At 44.2% G+C, this 24,057-nt stretch overlaps 1 protein-coding gene across 1 annotated transcript in view; it reads left to right on the forward strand.

The window, feature by feature from the left end:
* Positions 1–420: 420 nt before the first annotated feature.
* Positions 421–24,057, forward strand: part of LOC147717735 (complement C4-B-like) — a 643,152-nt gene continuing 619,515 nt past the window's right edge. The window contains exon 1 of the mRNA XM_086919877.1: positions 421–568. Coding sequence (XP_086776003.1) covers positions 504–568 — 65 coding nt within the window. The 5' untranslated portion in view covers positions 421–503. The remainder of the gene's footprint in view (positions 569–24,057) is intronic.

Raw genomic sequence — 24,057 nt, forward strand, 5'->3', positions numbered from 1 at the left:
CACAGTAGTTGAAACCATGGGAGAGTAGCCTGTACAGTGCCCGATGACCCGGCCCATGGTGATCTCCATCTGCACTGGAGCAGCACGTGCTGCACTCACCCCAGACTATGGGAGAGTGCCCAGGCAGTAACCCTGGCATCTGCTGCTTCCAAGCAGGGCTGGGATGTCTCTCTAAGGCACCGGCCAGGAGTCTGGCTCTGGGCAGGCCCTGTAAATGTCTTAATTCGGGGGAGACGGTCAGCAGCAACAAAATAATAATAATAATTCTAGGAAAACCGTCAGAAGCGCATAAAACAGATAATTTGGACTTTTCGGAATGTGTCAGAGGTAAATTCCCGGATAAGTTAATGTTTAGGAGAGTAAACAGGGCGTGCCCAGCCTCCCTAGGTACTCTCTGCCCGTCGATCCCCCTCTGGGCTTATTCTGAAGAGTAAAGGAGCCCAGGTCGCACCACCCTGACAGCACGAGCGCCACCGGGAAGGGGAACCCCCAGCCCCGCCGCCATGGAGCTCCTCGTGAGACTGGCGTGGATCTGCGCCCTCGTGAACCTCGCCCGCCCGGCGCCAGCGTGAGTGTTTCTGTTTTAATAAAGGGGATCGGGGATTTGTGAGCTTGCAGTTTTCAGTGAGGGCGCTCCGGAATTTACCCTACTTTGATTCATTTCGTGATAAACAAGCATTGGCATAGCCAATAGATCTCATCTTTCGGACCTTATAAGTGTTTAGCCATGCAACAGTTAATATTGTTGCAGTAAGGATATTGTGCTGCATAACTAAATACTTATAAGGTCTCAAAGGCGAGACCTATTGGCTATGCCAAAGTTTGTTTTTCTGGGTGTGGCCTAGGGACTCCAGATGTGCATAGGGGGTATCTGGAATGCCTGGCTTGCAGGGTGCCCAGAACGGTGGTAAGTGAGTGCATTGGCTGGGGCTAGTGGGTGGTGTAAGCGTCCTTCCTGTTTGGTGTTTTAAATGTGCGCAGTTCGGGGTGAGTGTTCTTTCAGTTTTCTGCATGAAACTAGATTGCTCTCCCAGTACGAATTCATAGCCCAGAAAAATACCTGCAGTTTAGCCGCTCATTAAAATGTTAAGGTTCAGCTAAATGTCCTTACTCTTTCAGCCGTATTATATTAGCTTCATTGTGTTGTTTTAAGTTCTGTTGTAAGGACAGATATGAAATAAACAAGTGGAGGACAAAGCAGAAAGAATGTTGCAGCAAATCCGGAGGTGCACGGACCTGGGCGCAGACAGGGAAAGAAGAGCAAATCTACTGCATAACAAAAGAAAGTCAGTCGCAGTCAGTGCCTAATTTGAGCCGGTAGTTGCTTACCGGTGGAGGCCACCGGCACTTCTTTTTCCTCGCATCACATTTCATTTGCCGATAGGTGGTGAGGAAATACGCACAATGCAGATAGACGGAGGAAGAGAAAGACGGAAAAGCAGAAACCTGAAAGAGTGAGTGTCTGGTGTTTGATCAAAGAGGTCTGACACTACGCACAGTCAATAGTAGTTCATACCTACAACCTCTGAATACCTAAAATGCCCATGGTTTTAGATAGCAGCGGTCAAGCCGTGACAGCAGTAGAGTGGTTTTATAATTGTAGCTATCTATATGAAGCCACAAATAGACTGATGGCCTGGCGTAACGGGCCGGGATTTGACTTGTAAATGCTAGAACTGTTTACTAAACGTGAAGTTCTTGAGTATGTATTAACTATTAAGGGTATAGCCAGAGAGAAGGAGCAACAAGACCCGGGGCCGCGAGACGTGCTCTGTGCTGGGGGAGGGGGAGGGGCGTTAAAGCAGGGTCGGATTGGGATCACAATTTGGCCCGGGCACTGACGAAAAAAGTGGCCCACATTCAAGGGGCGTGGCCCACATTCAAGGGGCGTGCCCTTCCGTGAAACACCATTTGCATAGACAAGGAATGAAAGTGAGAAGATACTGTTCTTGAGCAGGGCACACGCCCAAGGTGACAATGGCCCACACTCTGAACAACAAAAAAAACAGCAAGGCCCCTTTCTGTCACAAAATTATTCGAGGCCGCCAGTGCAGGAGCACCTGAAAAGCAGCGAAGCCCCTGCTATTACTAACCTACTCAGCCCTCCCAGACCTTCTACTCAGGAGCACATGAACAGCAGTAAGGCCCCTGCAATTAGTAAATTAATCAGCCCTCCAGGCCTCAGGGCAATGTCCAGGCAGGGGAGCACAAAACACAGCTGCTGGGTCATCCATGGTAGCCAGGGAGAGGCTGAGGTGAAGATGGTGCGAGTTCCAAACATCACTAGGCCCCCACAGTGAGACCCATCCTTCTCGCCCACTACGCCCTGAATGTGAAGGGCTGTGGGCGAGGTGTTCAGATTAACACTGTTTCTGGGCTGCGTGGGCCCCAGTGGGGCCGAGGGGAAAATGGCTGAAAGGCCTGGCCCCCAGGGAGGTCGATTCTTGCAAACAATCACCCCTCCCCAGCCCACCCTCAGCGTGATTGCTTTGCAGGGCAGGGGGTAAAGGAGAGGCTACAGCTGATAATCGCTGTACAGTGAAGCTGCTTTCATTTCTCTGTCTCCGTGCCCTCTGTGGGCTAGTTTTTTTCTCCCCTTTCCTAGAAAAAAACTGGCCCACAGAAGGCACTGAGACACCGGCCCTTCGGCCGATGCCCGAATGCCCGCAGTGCCAATCCGCCCCTGCGTTAAAGCACAAGCAAGACACCCGCTGGGAGAGCGAGAAGAAAGCCAGATAATTCCTCTGCCAGAGCCGGACTGGGAACCAAAACCGGCCCTTGCAAAGTGCTCGCCCACTCAGGGGGGTTGGAGGTGCCGCCAAGCGCTTTGCTAGGGCCGGTTTTCGGCCGATTTTGTTGCAGGGCCGATTTTGCAGCTATGCTGCAAAAACGGCCCTGTAACAAATTCGGCCCCATAGGGGCTCAAAAAGGGCCCCCACCCTTGCGGCGCACCGGGGGATTGCCTGTTGCCCGCTATGGCCAGTCCGGGCCTGGCCTCTGCTCGTGCCTGTGCACGTAACCTCACGCTCCATGCCACCGAAAAAGCTGTGGTTGGACTTTTGAAAACCTACTCACTAAGGGGCATAATATCAAGAACAGGCGATAAAATTATCGCTGCTTTATCGGCAGGAAACTGCCGCTAAAGCGGCGATAATGGGCTTGATAATAGATCCTTGTGAATTCCCATAGCAGCCCAGGTTAACACCAGAACCTGGACTGCTATGGGAATTCACAAGGGCATATTATCAAGCCTATTATCGCCGCTTTATTGGCAGTTTTCTGCCAATAAAAGCGGCGATAATGTATCGCCCTTTCTTGATAATATGGCCCTAAATATCTCACCAGAGCAATGCATGCGCTGACTCAGGAGAGATCTAAAAAACGAAGCACCGCAAACAACAGTTGCTCGCCTGCTGCCGTTGTGTATTCACAGTAATGCGGACGCAGCCTGCTTATGCAAAGTGGCATACCAGTGTAATTTCAAGTAAGAAATGCATCGATTCGCTGGTACTCCACTGGTGCACATCACTCTTTCTCTTAGTACTGTGTAGAACTCTTGGTCTGTGGTACTTTACGCATCTATTATTGTGTGTGAGTGTCTTTATGTCTGATAGAGAGCAGGTGTTTTGCGTAAATGCTCTTTTGTGCATGTGTACCCAAATTGTGCATTCCTTTGTGTGGTTTTTTTGTACAAAAGAGAAACATATTGACTTTGTCCCTGCATGTATTTATTTTTGTCAGGAAATCTGTGTATTTTGCAGCTGTTTAATATAACAGATTTTTTGCCAATATTTGCTATTAGGGCACTTAGCATCTTTGGACCCTGAGCTGTCAGTGTCTGTGGCAACCGATGGGATCTGCTAGAACAAAAAAAACATGCTTTTGTGGCAGATCCATAGCAGAATTTGCGTCCCATAACTCACTCTATGTATCACTTGGGATCAGGAGGAACACCCTTCTTTTGTTCCTATGGATATCATCCTCAGATGTTACCACAGAAAGTTATTATTTCTTCTGTTCCCTCCGTTACTGCACTTCTACACAGACTTCAAGATATACTGAAGGCAGCGCACCAACATCTGGTGCAGGTGATACCAGCTTATAACAGCTTCCTGATAAACATTACAGAAAGGCTCTCGATTATCAGAAAAGGAATAAGGTGTGGTTATTTATCAAATTACCAACCATTCATGGATCTTGCTCTAAATTTTGTAGGTCCATTCAAAGTTTTGGGAAAAGTGGAAAGAGCAGCTGTAAGTTTATCTTCAACTTCACATTTGCATGTCCATCCACTATTCCATATATCTAGAGTGAAACTTGCCATTTCAGAGGCTCTTAGTAAAGACTCACCGCTCCTACTGGACCCGTCACCTGAGTAAGAAGATAAGGCCATTGACTCCTGTATCTTTGAGGCCAATTTCAATATCTAATGCTCTGGAAAGGATATGATAAGTTTGAAAGGTTGTGAGAAGGTGCATGCTGTCAAGCTTCTATAGACAACATCCAGTTGGGGGAGGAGTATTCTCAATAGGAGGGGCACCGGTCAGGATTCATGAAAAGTACAGGCAGACCACAAAGCAGTGGACACATGGGGGTTGGAGCAATGGACAGGAGCTTAGTGGAAACTGAGGAGAATGTAATCAGTATACCACTAACTGCACAGTACTTAGGGCCAGATGTAGGTAGCCCAATACCGGTCGGTAACAGCCAAAATTACAGAATTTCGACCATTACCGTCCGGTATTGGGTATTTGAGATGTAGGGGACAAATTCAAGGATTCGGTAATTTACCGAATCGGTAATTTAAGGAATCAGTAAATTACGATTCCTTAAAATAGCGATTCGGTAAATTACTAGGGGCCAGATGTAGGTATCAAAATACCGGTCGGAAACGGCCAAAAATACCGATTTTCGGCTGTTTCTGACCGGTATTTGGATATTGAGATGTAGGAGCATGTTAAATTACAGAATCAGTAATTTTACCGAATTTGTAATTTTTCCGATTCGGTAAAATACTGAATTGGTAAAATTACAGATTCTGTAATTCAACATGTAGGTAGCACTGTAATCAGTGCTACAAGGGTTTAAGAATTCGTTATTTACCACCAACTAGAAGTTGGTGGTAAATAATGAAAACCCTTCAAAAAACATTTTTTTTGCTTTAAAAAACGTGCCATGTTGCAGACATACATGCCCTAAGGGCATGTATGTCAGCAACATGTGCACCCATGCACAATTGAGGGGTGCAACAGGGTGTCAAAGTGACACCCTGTCCCCCTTGCAAATTCGGTAATTTTACCGAATCAGTATTTACCGATTCGGTAATTGGCATTGATTCCTATGGGCCTCAAGGCCTCAAGGCCCATAGGAAGCAATGGCAATTATCGAATTGGTAAATACCGATTCGGTAATTACCAAATCATTCCGATTCGGTAATTTCAAAAGTGAAATTACCTACATTCCATTTACCTACTCTTAAATGAGTAGGTAAATGCAGATTACCTACATCTGGCCCAGAATCCTTAATGTAGGGAGCACTCAAGTGAGTGCATTTCTGAGTTAAGGATTCGGTATTTACCACCAACTAATAGTTGGTGGTAAATATCAAAAAACCTTTGAAAAAGCAAATTTGTGCTTTTCTTAAAGTGCCATGTGGCAGACATACATGCCCTTAGGGCATGTATGTCTGCCACATGTGCACCCATGCACTATTCAGGGGTGCAACAGGGTGTAAATGTGACACCCTGCCACCCTTGTAAGTCTTCCCCCTATTACCGATTCGGTATTTACCGGTAATTCCCATTCATTTCTACAGGCCTCCAGGCCCATAGGAATGAATGGGAATTACCGAATCGGTAAATACCAAATCGGTAATCACCGAATTTTACCGATCCGGTAAAATTTACCGAATCAATACCTACATACCATTTACCAATTTTGAAATACCGAATCGGTAAAATTGGGTATTTTAGAATCGGTAAATAGTATTTACCTACATTTGGCCCATGGTAACTCACTTCCTGGGTCCGGGGTTATTTGTTCTGGGCTAAGGGTTGGAGAGCCATATTTAATGGAACACAAGGTTCACGGTCTTGTCCTGGCAATGTCTTGTTAGTTGCATTAGCTTCTCACTCTCGGGCCACTTCACACTCATATCCACCTTTCACGTTTGTTGTTTTTTTTCCTTTGAGTTCCCTCAGTTTCTCCAATAGTCTAACCTTTTCCTTTCGTCTTTATGTTGATAGGTTTGCCTGTCTGTATTTATTGTACCTCTGTCCAGTATGTTTGCGGCAGCGTCCTGGGGCTCTAAACTGAATTTCAGGTCAGCCTAAGACTAAACAAAACAAGAGATGCTGCTGCAATTGTTAAGCTTTGTAAACCCATTTGTGTATTGCATTTTTATGCTGGTTGTCCTCTGTCTGTAAATCAGGTCATTCACACCTACTTCCAAAATTTAGAGGTAGTGTGTGCCATTGCTCAGCTGACACTATTCATTGCAGGAGAGTGAGCTCCAGTCTGGTGTGTCTGTATCACTCCCTGTCCTTGTTCTTCCCCAGAGTCCTTTCACAGGTAGCAAGTCCATATTTGCCCACTGCTGGTGGTATTCAGAGACGGAATGAGCTTTCACAGGTCTACATCTCTGGCACCTGACAACTGAGTTGTTTTCACGTTAGTGGCCTGCCTATTGTGAGCTGATGGATGCAGTTACAGATATCAGTGCAAATGCGTGTGATGGTGGGAACTTATGTCCTGATCAAACCTGATCGGAGGATGAGGAGACTTCACAACTCTTCTGCAAATGTGTGATGTTACAATGCATACCTTTACAACGCAAACCTTTATAACACAGTTTTTTACATTCGCAACATCCTTTACAACGCATGCATTTACATCGCATACAAATATAAAAATTTTTTAAACTACATTTACAACGCATTCCATTACATCGCATTATACTTTTTTCAACGCATACCATTACAACGCATAGAATTACCTTGCATTTAAGGTAAGTGTTGGATAGTGTAGGGGTAAAAATTACTATTCTAACTCCAGGGGGTGCAACAGTAGGTTAAGTGTTGGATAATGTAGGGGTAAAAATTACTATTCTAACTCCAGGGGGTGTAACAGTAGGGTAAGTGCTGGATAATGTAGGGGTAAAAATTACTATTCTAACTCCAAGGTGTGTAACAGTAGGGTAAGCGCTGGATAATGTAGGGGTAAAAATTACTATTCTAACTCCAGTGGGTGCAACAGTAGGGTAAGTGTTGGATAGTGTAGGGGTACTATGCGTTGTAATGGTATGCGTTGTAATGACATGCAATATAATTCCTGCGTTGTAGTCACATGCGATGTAGTGTCATGCGTTGTAGTGACATGCAATGTAATGGATGCGTTGTAGTGACATGCGTTGTAAAGGATGTTGCGAGGTAATGCCTGCGTTGTAAATGTATTGCGATGTAAACTACACTTACAACGCATTCCATTACATCGCATTATACTTTTACAACGCATACCATTACAATGCATAGCATTACATTGCATTTAAGGTAAGTGTTGGATAGTGTAGGGGTAAAAATTACTATTCTAACTCCAGGGGGTCAACAGTAGGGTAAATGTTAGATAGTGTAGGGGCACTATGCGTTGTAATTGTATGCGTTCTAATGACATGCAATGTAATGCCTGCGTTGTAGTGACATGCAATGTAGTGTCATGCGTTGTAGTGACATGCAAAGAAATGGATGCGTTGTAGTGACATGTGTTGTAAAGGATGTTGGGATGTAATGCCAGTGTTGTAAATGTAGTGCGATGTAATGGTTAAGTTGTAATGGATGTTTCCCCTCTTCTGCATGAGGCATCTTCTGATTCAACATTGTGGACAGCCTTGGTGCTCCCTTCTCTCCTTTGTTCTTCTTGATGTTGAGATGTGGCACCTCTTCTTTCCTGTCAGGCCAATTGGGCATCTGTGGTATAGCTTTTGGAGTGAGGGAGGGCACATTTCAGGGCAGGCATCAACCCTCCTCACCTTCAGTGGGTGAAAAGACAATGTGGTGTGACATCATACCACATGATGTCCTTTGTGGAGGTGTACATCGACAGGGGGCCGCATGAGGGAGCAGTCGTGTTGAGGCAGCATTGGGGGCCTATTTCATGGAGGGGGGGGTACCTGATGAAGATCGTTGAGTAGGTTGAGGTTTCAACAATGGCGCCCCCATTTTTAGGTCGAGCATTCAAGACCTCTTGTATATACTTATATATTAGCATATACTTATATGTGTATGTACTTTGTGGGCTCTGAAGATCAGCCCTAGGACTTGTCTGCTTCCACTTAGGGACTTTTTTTCTGTCAAACTCCCTCTATTTAACTGTCTTAATAAAGAAGGACCAGTAGAGGTCAGTAAAATACCTGAATTGCTTTCTGCTGAGGGACTTTATTATTTTTTTTTTGGCAACTGCCTCTATTTAACTTTCTTGATAAAAAACGACCAGCAGAGGTCAGTAAAATACCAGAATCACTTAAGCCTTCTCTAGATTCCAGTTCATAGAAATTGTCTTCCACATGCACCCGTAGACAATCATATTTTGAATTTTCAGTGATATGACCACCGATGGCCCTGATTTTACATTAAAAACAGAGCTTTGGACTATACCATTTCCAGCTGAAAGGCAATATTTAGCTCCATGAGTTTCCATACCAGGCCCATCACGCAGTTTGGTGCTTACTTTGCCTCCATGTTAAAGAACAGTAGATGTTTCAGCATCCAGGCTAATGTGCATAGCTAAATACTTATAAGGTCCCAAAGGCGAGACCGTTTGCATTGCAAATGCTTGTTATCCAATGTCCCTGCTTCTGTTGCAGGCTGGAACTGAAGTGGGATCTTCCTGTAGTACAGTAAATGATGGCACAGATGCAGGGTGCTGGCAGTAAATGGTAGTAGTGGTTGGTGTGTATTCAGAATGGCGGGGTGAGTGGGACGGTAGGAGGGGCAAAGAAAACAGTTAAAAAAAAGAAATTACCTGCTTCATCGTGCCCCCTACAACACCGCTCTTCTGCTTCTTCCTGGCTGCAGGCAGAGTCTCCTCCGCAACCAATCCTGACGCTGCATGAGAGCATTATCATGACTGCCTGAGTGTCGAAGATTTGCAATCCCAGGTAGACTACAAGCCTCTGCCTGCTCTCTCTCCAATCTGACAATGCATCTTGGTTGGAGAAGCTTCACTGCGCATGTGGGTTTGGCCGGCCTGAGACGACTTGCTAAACCCACATATGCACTGAAGGCAGTGCACAACCAGTCCCCAGCCTGACTTGCCCACGATAGCCCCACCCCAAGCCGCATTAAATGAAAGAAAAAAAAAAAAATATTAAACAAGTTTTATTATCGTTTTATTTTTCAAAATCTGAGGCTGGCAGGGGCAGCGAAGCTCCTCCTGCATAGCGGAGGAGCCACCACTGGTAAATGGAATAAGGGCACGTGCGCCCAGCTTCTCTTTTATTAGCAGGGTCATCTGATTTGCCCCAGTATTGGACTTTCATAGATTCCCATGCTTTGTATCATTCCCCCGTCGTCAGAATGGGAGCCTCGGTAAAAAGAAAATACCATAGCGGTAGGTACAAAAGAGAAACCTAGGCCTAGGCCTCATCAAATTTTGTAGCCTATCCGCCTCTATTTGTAAAAGAGACCAAAAATGTTGCAACAACCAATCAGAGCAGCCTCACCCCATAGAACCCTCCTGAGAGAGCCTCAGAGCCTCAGATTTTCTATTGCACGTTGTGCTTAGGGAGTCTCCACTGAGCTGTGCTCAGATTTCTCTTCAGTTTTGGAATTTTTTCCATTTCTTTAAATTTACTATGTCTGAAAAGGAGAAGAAGGCGTTATTTAGAGCTTGTGCTACCTGCTCAACGAAGAGGCTGTTTGTTGAGGACAAGCATAAAGACTGTATTGTTAACAATAGAAACCGCCCAAAGACTCTCAAAAACACAATTGGAGGAAATAAAGGCACTTGAAACAGCAATCTCCACAAATCAACTAATCACAGATTCAAAATCACTGTTAGAGAAATTACAAAAAGAGATTGGAGAGTTTAAAGACTATACAATAAACCAAAAAACGGTGCAATTCGAAAAAGACAAGAAAAATTTCAACTTGGAAAAAGTTTATCCGTATTTACAATCCGACTTCTATACCAAACCAGATTCTAGAAAACATCTACAAGAATACCAGGGAAGATCGTTTAATAAATTCACAACCTTTTCAGACACGTCGTCGACAAGTGGGAACGAAGGAGACAACCCCACACCGAGGAGAAATAATAATAGGAGAGGTGGATTCCAACAAAATCAGGGATTCCAACAACAACAACAAGGACCTTTTTTAGGCAGGGGCCAACCCAAACCACGTGGAAAAACTCGCTTCGCCCCCCAAACATGGGAAATGTCAACAAGACGACACAACTACAAAAACTAGTACCGTCACCAATATTTAATTTGTCTAACAAAATCTTGACACCTGAAGAGGAAAACATTTTAACAAAAGGTCTTACATTCGTCCCTACTAAATATACAGACTTTGTAAAACTCAAGACAGAGGTCATTGAATTTTGTCGAAAAATAAGATTAAAAACCTTCTTTACAGAGCAGCCCTACCAACCCAGGCTTGAAATAACAGGACTAAGGAACAAATCATCTTTCTGTCCACCTACAAGTAAAATACCCAAGGAGGTGATCACCTTTGAACGGACCCTACTGTCAGCAGTCATGGAAATGGAGAAAAAGAAAAAGCACATCGAATTCAATTTATCCAAAGCTGAGTCACAAGCCCTAAACAATCTAAAAACAGACACGTCGGTTATTATAAAGCAGGCCGACAAAGGGGGCTCAATTGTCATCTGGGACAAAGAATTGTATAAAATGGAAGTCAAAAGACAACTGAATGATGAGACATGTTATCGGAAAGTGAATAAAGATCCGACCTTGGAACTGAAAAATGAACTTCATAAGATCCTTGACGATGGTTTTGAACAGGGATTTCTTGGCAAAAAGGAGTTTGAGTACCTAAAAATAAAACATCCTAGGACTCCTCTTTTTTATGTATTGCCTAAAATACACAAGAATGAAAAAACGCCCCCAGGACGCCCAATAGTGTCTGGTTGTGATTCTTTATTGGAGCCTATTTCTAAGTTTGTTGATTTCTTTCTTAAACCCTTTTTATTGACAGTCAAATCTCACATACAAGATACTACTGACTTTATCAAGAAGTTGATGACAATTAAGTTTGAAAAAAACTCCCAATTAATGGTCACAATGGACATTACTTCATTCTATACTTCAATCCCGCAAGATGAAGGTATCTATGTCCTTGAAGCATTTTTGGAGGAAAGACCAAGACCTCACCCAATACCAACGGACTTCATTTTGAGACTTGCAGAATTCGCATTAAAAAAGAATTACTTTAATTTCGATGGAGAATTCTACTTCCAAGTCGGTGGCGTGGCAATGGGATGCCCATTTGCCCCGGAATTAGCTGTGCTATTCATGGCTAGATATGAGGAGGCATTCGTCTATAACAACAATCCATACATACAATGGATAACCCATTGGTATCGTTATATAGACGATATTTTTTTCATATGGACTGGACCAACAGAGGAACTTGAACGATTCCATGATTGGATCAATAATAGAGTACCAACTATAAAATTCAGCATGGAACATTCATCAGAAAAAATGCCGTTCCTGGACGTAGAAGTGTATCCCTATGAAGGCGAATTAATAACAACATTATATAAAAAATCGACCGATCGAAATAGGGCACTACACTTTCGCAGCAACCATCCACGGAGTCTAAAGGAAAACCTCCCATATGGGCAATATTTACGTCTGAGACGTAATTGCCAATTCAAAGAAGAATACTGGAAGCATGCAGACAAACTCACGGAAAACCTACTAATACGGGGCTACCCAAAAAAACTGCTAAAGAAATCAGCCAAAAGAGCTTGGTGGACGCCACGGGAAAGCCTTCTTGAAAGAAGAGCAAAAAATGAAACAGACAGGTTGGTTTTTGTTTCTACATTTTGCCCTAATTCAAACGCCTTGAAAAAAGTAGTGAAACAAAATTGGCACCTACTGCGTAATTTAGATCAAACCTTCAATAAAGAACCACTTTTTGCTTTCAAAAAGAATTACAGTGTCGCCAATCAACTAATCAGAGCAGCTTTGCTCAAAAAAACAAATCCAGACTTGAGGACTATGCTAAATTTTCCACCAATCCAGGGACACCACAAATGCGGCACATGCACATGCTGTGATACTACGGTTGAAGGATCTGTTTTCACGTATAACCATATCAGTTGGAAACATGAAAAGTTCTCAAACTGCAAATCACGCAACGTGGTGTACGGAATCGTGTGTCCTTGTAAATTGGCATACATTGGTAAAACTAATCAAGAAGTCCGCCTCCGAATACAACAACACAAATCAAGAATTCGGAACAATGTGGCCACAGCTCCTCTGGTAAATCACTGGAAAGAAAAACAACATAAAGAGACAGATGTAATCTGGACAGTTATTGCGAAAGTGGAAAGTGACACTAGAGGTGGTAACCTAGACGCCAAACTAACAAAAATGGAAGCAATGTTAATCGTCAAATTCAACACAGCATTCTATGGGCTAACCGAAATGTCAGAAATGTTTAAACTCTAAACATCAATACTTGCTTAGGACACCAGCCATGATTCTCCCATACACTCGCACCTCAACCGTACTATAACCACACCACAACAAGCTAATCAGTATTGCCCCGTCACGTGGGTCCCCAGTCGACACCTGGTCACCACAATTCAATCTCACATGACCACTTACTAGATAGACCACGCAGCTACCGTAAAATGACAACCGCAAGTACACTTACAATTCTCACAAATCGTCGTCATTGGAAATATTAAACGGAGCACTACAACTCCCAGAAACCATTGTACATCAAGTTAACGATAAACTTATACAACTGGTTCCCTGTTGCTCTAAATTAAGGCTCATATAAAATCATATGAGATAAAGAAAAAATAGATCACTGGTCAGTCCACCGCATTCATGAAATTTGACTGCCCATTAGACGAGCCTCGGGCCCTTTAAAAGATTGAAAGCACTGAACACTGCGCATCCGCTCCAGCTCCCAGGATCCTTTGCGGACCCGGAAGCTTCGCGCATTGTGGACGACCGGCAGAAAGAATAGAACCCTGCTCCGTATTGACGCGACCGTTTGAAGGTAAGACTCGCCTTAGCTGCGTGTTCTCAGACCTCCATAACAACTGGTGCACACTCGCTGACAGGCTCCTTCTGTCCCGTTTTTTCAGATTCATTCCAAACGCTCACGGACAACGCGTCCCACGAGACCTTGCATCAGTGCCGGCTATCAGGACACATTCACGGTTTTCAGGTGAGAATACACCCTCCTCTCGGTAAAACGCCGCTTTTTGAATTCTGAGTTGCCGATCACTGACAAGGTCCCGTTTTCCCACAGACAGCCGGAGCCCGCCACCTTGACTCATTGCGGAGCCCGGACCTTCCATATATCCATGTAAGCATGACGAGAGAAGTGGTGGTACGCTTGTGGTGATAAATGGTTAGGCATTGGCAGATAATGATGTTATACATTTTCTCATGACAGATGGTTTGGTGTTCCGGTATCTTCACATGTATTTCTGGTCTCCTAGTGACTGAGAGGTAAGAGGCATTAGCTGGCAGTAGGGATAGGCAGTGTAGTTGCAATAAAAACAGCATACCAATAAGTTTCCCCTTTCTCTCTTTACAGACCTTGGTCCTGACGAGAACTCATTTATTCATATGAGTTCGAAACGCGTAGACTTTTCAAGCCTTAAAATATAAAAACTGTGATACTTACTTTTGAATGGTTTTTGAAAAAATATGAATATTTTTCAGGCTTCTTTGTAAATCAAAGTGATTACATTGTTGAAACAACTTATATGTTCTCTTTTTGTTGTGTTTGTATATATGTAAATAGCGTGGTTTGAGAGTGGCATGATTGAATGTATGTATTATATGTTGTCCAAATAGTCTAAAAATATTTCTACTTTGAAAAAAAGTGTTTTTTTTGTGTGTTTTTTTTATTAATTATCATTTTGTTGTTGTACATAAGGTCTTAAATTTTGCATTGAAAAAAATCTTAATTTCTGTGGAGATCTAAAATATAAAATAATCCTCCTTCAAAATAAAATAAATTAACGACACATTTTGGTCATCAGTAACATTTGTTTCACTGTCGTTTGTTGAGGACAAGCATAAAGACTGTATTTACTGCTTGTACCCAGATCACAAGGCCACAGATTGTAAGATCTGCAGAACATTTTCTACGAAGACCTTGAGAGACAGGGAAGGCCGCTTGTTGACTTGTTTGGAGAAAATGAAGTCGCATAAGGAGGTTCTGTCATCTGACAGTGAGGATTCTTCCTCAGCTGCGTCCTCCAAAAGATCCAAGAAAAGGGGTAGGTCGTCCCCTTCAACATCTACTGAGCCCCCTGTTAAAGCCTTACAAAAGACCTCTGATAGGTCTGAAAGGCTCAGTCCCAAACAATCTCCTCACCGAGGTGAAAAGTAGAGGCTGGGACCGGCTGAGGAGACACAGTCATCTAAGAAGGTACAAAAAAGCCTTTCTATTGCTTCTCCTCCATCTGATAAGGAGAAGGGATTCAGGAAACCTTCTGTTGTCCCTCAGGAAGGAAAATCAGACAAGAAACCACGTCCATCGACGACGAAAACATCTGGTACGTCGACGACGATTTCCAAAAAGGACTTGGGTTCAGTTACAGCTAAGGCCAACGGGCCTGTCGACGGCAGCTTCGACGACGGTGGCTGCATTGATGTCTTCGTCGACGTTTAAGGTACCTGTTTCCTGCTCGTCAACGATGGTGTTTACATCTTCGAGGTCAACGATAATGACATCGTAGACAACTAGCTCGTCGATAACACCGTCGACGATCAATCCACCGTCGACGAGGTCCATCTCTCCGTCGACAACGAGTCCGTCGACGACGAGTCTGTCGACGTTTCCATCGGCGACGAGTCCGTCAACGAGGTCGTCGACGATTCAAAAAGTCTATATCTCTATAAGGAGGCAGCAAATCACTCCAGAGATGACATCCCCTCGCCGTGTAACACCCTTACCTCCATCTTTGCTTCTTGAGGAGGAGTCTGATGATGATGAGGATGGTCCTTATGGGGTTGCTTAAAGCCCATCCCAACTCCAGGTGAAATATCAGGATTCAGACTCTGAGCAATACTATACAGAAGAATGCCATTTTGTTCAGCAGGAGAGGCCTCCACAGCAATCTCGTCAGGATATGGTGGCAATGCCGCCCTCTCTTATAACGGACTTGCAGATGATGCTACAGGACTACAGGAAAAGGTTTCATTCACAAGCTGCGGACCAACAAGAGCAGCCTCCTCCTCCATCTATTCCTACTGCTACTCCAGTTGCAGTGAGGCCTCAGGTTTCTTGTATTTCAGATCCAGAACCAAGAGAAAGCCTTCAGAAGGTGGTGACTAACCAGGATGATAATGACTCAAAAATCATTGAAATCATCAAGTGGATCCATCCCATGACCCAGATTGGGACGAGTATGTTATTCAAGATCCAGCTTCACCAGTGCCGGATACTGCTACCTCCCTTCCAGCAGACATTGGGGGTTTCCATAATCTTATGGAGAGGGCGTCCAGGAGGTTTGGCCTTCCTATTACAACAGTGCAGTCAGATTGTTACCTCTACGATTTCAAGGAGCCTTATAGAAAACCCATCCTTTCAATACCAATTATTGAACATGTGTGGTTGGAAGGTACTAAGGTGATGCAGAATCCGGCTACAGTCATCCCTGTTCTTCCCCGGCTGGAGAAGAAATATAAAGCTCCAGAAAGCAGTCCTGCTTGTCTGACTGTTCAACAAAAGCCGGACTCAGTTATTTCCCAGGCGGCGCAGAATAAGTCCAAAAATCCATCAGCGCCCCTTACGACACCACCAGACAAAGAAGGGAGACGCCTGGACAATGTGGGGAAAAGGTTCTCCTCTATGTCTAGCCTTCTGGTTCGATTGCTAATGCTCTTGCTATCTTGGGTAGATATGATCGCCAGATGTGGTGCGATTTATCCCCGTTTGTTGACCAGCTTCCGGATCGTGCAAAGGATGAGGCCTGGAAGATACTGGAGGAAGGAGAGTGTTCATCTTCAGAGGTGATAGATTGTGCTATGGACATAGCTACTACCGATTTCCTAACCCTAGCGGGTTCAGCAGTTTTAAGGCGTCAGGGCTGGCTTTGGGCAACCTGGTTCCTCCAGGAGGTTCAAAATAAGATCTTGGACTTACCTTATGACTGAGAAATGCTTTTTGGAAAGCATATAGATGATGCCCTTCAAGACATCAAGAAGGACACGGACACGGTGAAGTCCTTAGGCACATTGCATTACTGCAAAGTACCTGCCAGGGGTGCGAAAGGGAGAGGTTTCTCGTCGTACAGAGGTGGCAATCAACAACGCTACTCTTCGTACTCACAGTCCTCTCAGTCATACAAGCCCCAATATTTGCAGCGCCAAGGTCAATCGGCGTCTTTCTCTCGCCAACCATCAAGAGGGCGACAAGGACGTCAGGGAAGAGATACATCTAAAAGACAATAGTGGGCTTCATGGCTCTGTCTGCTGTTCCTTCCCCTCTAATAACATCAGTGGGGGGCAGGATATCAAATTATCTCCACAACTGGAAAATTATTACATCGGATCGGTGGGTCCTCAACATCATTCAATTTGGCCCCCCACTGGAGTTTCAGAAATTGCCACCATCCAGAGCTCCTCGCGCCACGGAAACAAAACATCTAAATCTTCTGCATTTCGAAGTTCAACAACTGTTCATCAAAGGATTGATAGAATCAGTTCCTCAGACCCAATGCAGGAAAGGATTCTATTCCAGGTTTTTCCTGGTTGGCAAGACAGAAGAAAAGTGGCGCCCAATTCTAGACCTGAGAGAGCTCAACACCTATCTCATAAAACTGTCTTTCGGATGGTTTCTCTCCAGGATATATTGCGTCTCCTAAATCCTGGCGATTATATGGCAACTCTGGACCTAGAGGACGCATATTTTCATGTTCCTGTCCATCTGGCCCACAGGAGGTATCTTCGCTTCACAGTAGCCAAGAGCCATTTTCAATTCAGAGTCCTACCCTTCGGACTAAGATCTGCACCGCGGATATTTACAAAGGTATTGGCGCCAGTGGCAGCTTTTCTCAGAAGGCAGTCTCTGCAGGTGTTTCCCTACCTGGACGACTGGCTGATAAAAGCTCCATCCTCTCACACAGCTTCAAAAGCAGTCAAGGATTGTATTCAACTTTTCAGTCATCTGGGTCTAGGTCTAAACAGAAGCAAATCTGTCCTTCGTCCGTCAAGGTCGGCAAGATTTCTGGGTGCCATTCTGAACACTACCCATTGCAAGGCTTTCCCGTCAGAGGAGAGAAAGAACAAATTGATACTTTCTGCCAACCGATTTCAAAGGAATTGGATTCTTTCAGTCCGTCAGTACAAGTCCATTCTAGGGTCGATGTCATCTTGCATTGCATTGATTCCGCACTGCAGGCTTCACATGCATCCTCTGCAGGAACAACTGGACATGCAATGGTATCAAGCAGAGGGGTCCTTCGAGGACAGGATAAAGATTACTCCTATCATGAGGAAAGCAGTCAGGTGGTTGACTATGGCATGCAATATTGAGGAAGGTCTCTCCTTCACGGTTCCTCCCTGTCCGTTAGTTCTAACCACAAACGCCTCTCTGGAAGGTTGAGGGGCGACATTACAGGATCTTCAAGTGAGCGATCACTGGTCTCCAGAGCTTCGCACCTTGCACATCAACCTACTGGAACTGAGAGCATTTCGTTTGGCTCTACAAGATTTCCTCCCAAAGATTCGGGGTTCCACAGTCCTGGTGCTTACGGACAACACGATGGCCATGCACTATGTGAACAAACAGAGTGGAACAAAGTCCAAACTTCTTTCAAGGGAAGCACAGGAGATCTGGGAATGGGCTATCCGTCACCAGATTTCTCTCTCAGCGGAACATCTTCCAGGTTCCCTCAATGTAGAAGCAGATTCATTGAGCCGCCTAAGGTCGGTCTCCCACGAATGGGAATTGGATCAGAAAACTCTCGAAAGGATATTCTCTCGTTGGGGCACTCCTCTTATAGACTTATTCATGACCCCAGAGAACAAGAAAAGCCAACTCTACGCAAGCAGATATCTCCATCGAGGGTCGTTGGGGAATGCCCTTTCGATAGCATGGTCAGGCGCATTTCTTTACGCCTTTCCACCGATTCCTTTGATACCAAGGATACTGAGGAAACTCGAGACGGAACCCTGCACCATGATTTTAATAGCCCAAGCTTTGCCCCGCCAATTTTGGTTCACAGAGCTCCTCCTGTTGTCTCAGGGTCAGCAGGTTCTCCTACATCCCATTCCTACCCTGCTGGCGATGTCCCAGGGCCAAGTGATGCATCCGGACCCGAGCTCCCTGCAATTGACAGCTTGAGAGTTCAATACTTTACATATTCCTCAAGATTGCAAGGACATTTTATCCCAAGCTCGGGCTCCAAGTACAAACAAGATTTATTGAGCAAAATGGAAGCCTTTTTGTACATGGTGCCAGAAGCAAAATCTTCACCCTTTTACTTTGGCTCCTTATAAGATCTTACCGTACATATTGTCTTTGGCAAAATCAGGTCTTCAACACTCTTCCATTAAGGTGCATCTAGCAGCAATTTCTAGGTTCAGACGCACAACCTCTGGTCCATCTCTTTGGTCAGCGAGAGTGATCAAGCAATTCCTGAAGTGCCTATTCAGAGTTTTTCCTCCGGTGAAACCTCCTCCTCCGAATTGGCAACTCAACTTGGTCCTTTCCCATCTCATGAGAGCTCCATTTGAACCAATCCATAAAGCTGACATGAAGTTTGTGTCATGGACAATTGCTTTTCTTCTAGCGATAACCTCAGCTGGAGGGTTGGGGAACTTCACGCTCTAACGATTGTTGAACCTTTCTTGCAGTTTAAAAAGGAATCTTTGATTTTACGGACAAATCCAAAATTTATCCCAAAGTCCCTTCGGATTTTCAGCTAAACGAGCCTATAGTGCTAAAGTCTTACTTTCCTCGACCTTCATCTCTGGCGGAGAGGTCTCTACACACTTTAGATGTCCAAAGATGCTTAAAGTTCTATCTTCAACGTACGAAGGAATTCAGAAAGACATCACAGCTTTTTGTCGCTTTTGGTGCTCCAAGAAAAGGTTTACCCAGATCAAAGCAGGGGATATCACGTTGGATTGGCAACACAACTCTTTTCTGTCATCAAGCGACAGGGAAGCCGATGAAAGGACGGATCAAGGCTCCTTCTATGAGATCGGTGTCTTCATCTACGGCTCTGTTCTCTGGTGTCCCTATCAAGAACATTTGTAGGGGAGAGACATGGAGCAGTGCCGATTCATTCACGAGACACTACTGTTTGGATTGGTCCACAAAGAGTGACACAGCAGTTGGACAAGCGGTCCTGAGGAATTTATTCCAGTGAGCGGTGAGCTTTCCATTCTATCCCTCCTTCCTTTATTGCACATTTTGTATTTGATGATATTGCCTATCTATTGTTACAAAGAGTTTTGACTATTTATGAGAATACTTGTTCTGTATATGCTGATATGCATAGGACAAAATGTGCATTTGTTGTTTACTGCTAGCTACTCTGATACAAAGCATGGGAATCTATGAAAATCCAATACTGGGGCAAGAAAACAAGTTACTTACTTGTAACTTTGGTTCCCCAGTATTGGTACTTTCAAAGATTCCCATGCACCCACCCTCCTCCCCCGGGAAAGCTCAGCCTTCAGCGGAAGTGGTTACTGTTACACAACTGCTACGAAAATCTGAGGCTCTGAGGCTTTCTCAGGAGCGTTCTATGGGGTGAGGCTGCTCTGATTGGTTGTTGCAACATTTTTGGTCTCTTTTAAAAAAAAGAGGTGGATAGGCTACAAAATGAGATGAGGCCTAGGCATAGGTTTTTCTTTTGTACCTACGGCTATGGTATTTTCTTTTTACCGAGGTTCCCATTCCGATGACGGGGAAATGATACAAAGCATGGGAATCTATGAAAGTACCAATACTGGGGAACCAAAGTTACAGGTAAGTAACTTGTTTTCATTTGATGGCTTTGAGGGATGGGAGAGTGTGAGTTTTTGGACAGCTCTCTCAGGAAAACAAGCTGTACAGTAGCATGTTCTCAGGACACTGCAGACCTTTGAGGTTGTGGGTCTTTTTCCTGTCCTGGGGAAGGATGGGAACAAATTGAGGCAACACTGCATACTGAGCTATCAAATTTTGCAAATTCTTATTGTCAACTAATTAGCATATTTAATGACATACAGGAAATGAAGTCACACAAACATTGAAATCGCTGACAACATAAGCATTCATCTCAGTTAAGGGATAACACAGCTAAAATGAATATAAAATTACCAGAAAGGCACAAAAATTCACTAAAGTAGAAACGTGGCTGACAAAAGTTGTAGAGCAGCACTCTGATGTGTCAAAAGTGTCTCCTCTCATTAAACAGAGGAATCTGTGCTTCCGGAAGCTTCTGCAGCTCCAAGAAGTTGCTTGGTACAAACTAGAGGGGCATTTAGAGATCATGTATAGACTTTGGTGTGACATTTTGACTGACTCACGTTTGAGCTCAACCCAACATTCAAAGATATGAGTCTCATTCATAATAAGTGAGACATGAGTTCTCACTCAGAGAGTGTAACTTTAAGTGAGTTGAATGTTCTGCCAGGCCCAGTTGTCCTTTGATGAGTCATAAGCATTTATAAAGAGTATACTGGAAGGTATTAGAAGCAAAAAACCATTCGTGTTACTGGGGAAGACAGCATGAGGACTCTCACAACAATTTAAAATTGGGAACACAAGCTAGTGTACAGACATGAAACAAGAATTGGCAAAGCCTTTAGAACTGGCTTTGGCTGCCAGCCTCTTGGCTTTGTCAAAGCATGTTTGCAGGTTTTTGTAAAACTTTGTTTTTGGAGGGCTGTGAGGCTCACATGAAAAAAGAAATGTCTAAAGCAAAAATAATTGTGGTCTTAAAAAGCACATATTTCGGTAGTAGCCCTTGTCACTGAAAGGTACTACTGTGTGGGTGGATGTGCTTGTTGTGAAAGAGCAAAATGCCATCAATCACAGTGAGGTTAGCCAATCGCTGAAATGTGCTGAAGCATTGCCCCATGATGTATTGTGTAATGGGTGGAAGAAAAACGGGAACGATGCAGGAAGAAACTATAGACTCTATTAGTAAGTATAAAGTAAGTATTATCTATAAATAGGGGTACACACACATACACGAGCACATACACATACACACACAGACACACACACACATATATATAAGTATATTACCTACTGGCGGTTGCCAGTAGGTAGTTATAGTAAGGACGCAGTTTCAATAGGAAAACCGTTTTTTGACTTGGCTATACCTTTGGCGCTGGTTGACGAATCTTCACGAAAATTTCCCAAAAAAAAGTGTGCCACTGGGTTTTATTGTGCATGGAAAGTTTCAGGATGATCTGTCATGTGAGGTCTGAGAAAAAGGAAGGTAAAACAAAGTGCATTTCCTATGTTAATTCCCAAAGGGATATTGAACATGACTACAGCCCGAACCGCTGGACAGAATTACGGCAAATTTCTCAGAAAGGTAGCTCTCCAGAAAGAGCCCTTTTTAGGTCGAGTCTAGCGACAGCACGCATGCTCTGCTCGCTCTGCAAGGCATGCAGTATTCAAGTATGCTGTGGAAGCCTCACCTTCTCTCCGCCCATATTTTTGATTGGCTGGTGTCATTGTCCATGGTAAATGCTGGCTTCTGATTGTTAATGAGGCTTGTTAGTCCCTCCTTTTTACCGCCCTATCACCATTTGTTATCCAGTATTATGGGTGTCTTTCATAGATTCACATATATAGAGAAAAGTAGGCCTAAGGGCCTCACCTTAGTAGCCTATCTATGTCCTTTTGTAAAAAGGACCAAACTCTAGAAGAGAGCCAATCAGCTATCACCTCCCTCTAGAATCTTCCTGTCAGGAGCCTCAGTCCCTCAAATTTTCTACCGCACGTTGTGCTAAGGGAGTCTCCACCTGAGTTCCCCTCAGGTTTCTTTCTTCAATCTTTTTTCTTCACAATTTTGGATTACTTTAATAAAAGAGTAGATATGGCTGATCCTCAGAAGAAAGGTCTCTTCAGAGCATGTAGTGCTTGTGGTAAAAAGAGGTTACATGTTGAAGACCAGCACCTGCTTATATTGCCTGTATCCAGACCATTCACCAAAGGATTGCAAAATTTGTAGAACATTTTTTACGCTTAAAGACAGAGAAGGACGTCTTTTACTCTGGCTTAACAGGCTCAAGGACAGAGACAATTTGGAATCTTCAGAAGAAGGTGAGAATTCTTCAGCTTCCTCCAAAGAAGGCTACAAAAAAGTCTTCAGAGGCCCAGTCATCAGCGTCCGACAAGGAGGTTCATACCTTCAAAAAGCCTGCGCCGTCGTCGACGACTACCTCGTCGACGCCATCATCGGTTAATACAGTGTACATTTTTAGCTTATATGCTCTTTGTTCTGCTAATTAAAAAAAATACGCAGTGTAGAGTTGCTGCCTCATAAAAGCACCGGCCCTTTATTTGTTGCAAGCTATGTACTAGGACAGCGGCTGTAGCCGAGTGTTTGTAGGTACACATAAATTGAGTTGGTATCGTAGCTCCACTAAAGGCGATATTTTTGATTGTGTGTATTTTACTAAGTACTGCTATTCCCTCAAAGTAAGAAGCACACAAAAAACCTTTTTATTTAAGAAACAAAACTGCAGGGTTACTTGCATGTTTGTAGTAAAATACATATAAAATGTAAAGCTGCTGCCTATTTACAACACCAGCACTTACTTTCTTAAAAGGAAGGCTGAAGCTACGTGTTTGTATGTGTGGTTGTGGTTGTGTGTTTTGTGTGTGTGTGTGGTTGTGTGTGTGGTTGTGTGTGTGGGAGTGTGTGTGGTTGTGTGTGGTTGTGGTTGTGTGGGTGTGGTTGTGTGTGGTTGTGTGTGTGGTTATGTGTGTGGTTGTGTGTGTTTGTTGTTGTGTTTGTGGTTGTGTTTGTGGTTGTGTGTGTGGTTGTGTGTGTGGTTGTGTGTGTGTGGTTGTGTGTGTGGTTGTGTGTGCAGTTGTGTGTCTGTGTGTATGTGTGGTTGTGGTTGTGTGTGTGTGGTTGTGTGGGTGCATGTGTGGTTGTGGGTGTGGTTGTGGGTGTGGTTGTGTGTGTGGTTGTGTGTGGTTGTGTGTGTGGCTGTGTGTGTTTGTGTGTGTGGCTGTGTGTGCGGTTGTGTGTGTGGGTGTATGTGCGGTTGTGTGTGGTTGTATGTGTGGTTGTGTGTGGTTATATGTGTGGTTGTGTGTGTGGTTGTGTGTGGTTGTGTGGGTGCATGTGTGGTTGTGGTTGTGTGTGTGGTTGTGTGTGTGGTTGTGTGTGTTTGTGTGTGTGGGTGTATGTGTGGCTGTGTGTGTGGCTGCGTGTGTGGCTGTGTGTGCGGTTGTGTGTGTGTGGTTGTATGTGTGGTTGTGTGTGTGGTTTTGTGTGTGGTTGTGTGTGTGGTTGTGTGTGTGGTTGTGGGTGTGGTTGTGGGTGTGGTTGTGTGTGTGGTTGTGTGTGTGGTTTTGTGTGTTGTTTTGTGTGTGGTTGTGTGTGTGGTTGTGTGGGTGTTGTTGTGTGTGTGCATGTGTGGTTGTGTGTGTGGTTTTGTGTGTGGTTGTGTGTGTTGTTGTGTTCCCTTCTTCAGTAGTGTTTGAAATGCCCTGTTTATGCCCGAGCCTGGAGGCAGAGGGCATCTAAATACAGCACACAGGGTCTTTATAAACTGTAGTGTGTGATATCCAGAGTACCAGGAAGGAAGCCTTCCCAAATATGTGGGAAAGGGTTTTTATGTGGTCATATAGGCACCGGTAGTCAGAG

The sequence above is a fragment of the Lissotriton vulgaris genome, chromosome 5 (assembly GCF_964263255.1).
Source record: "Lissotriton vulgaris chromosome 5, aLisVul1.2, whole genome shotgun sequence".
Taxonomy (NCBI): Eukaryota; Metazoa; Chordata; class Amphibia; order Caudata; family Salamandridae; genus Lissotriton; species Lissotriton vulgaris.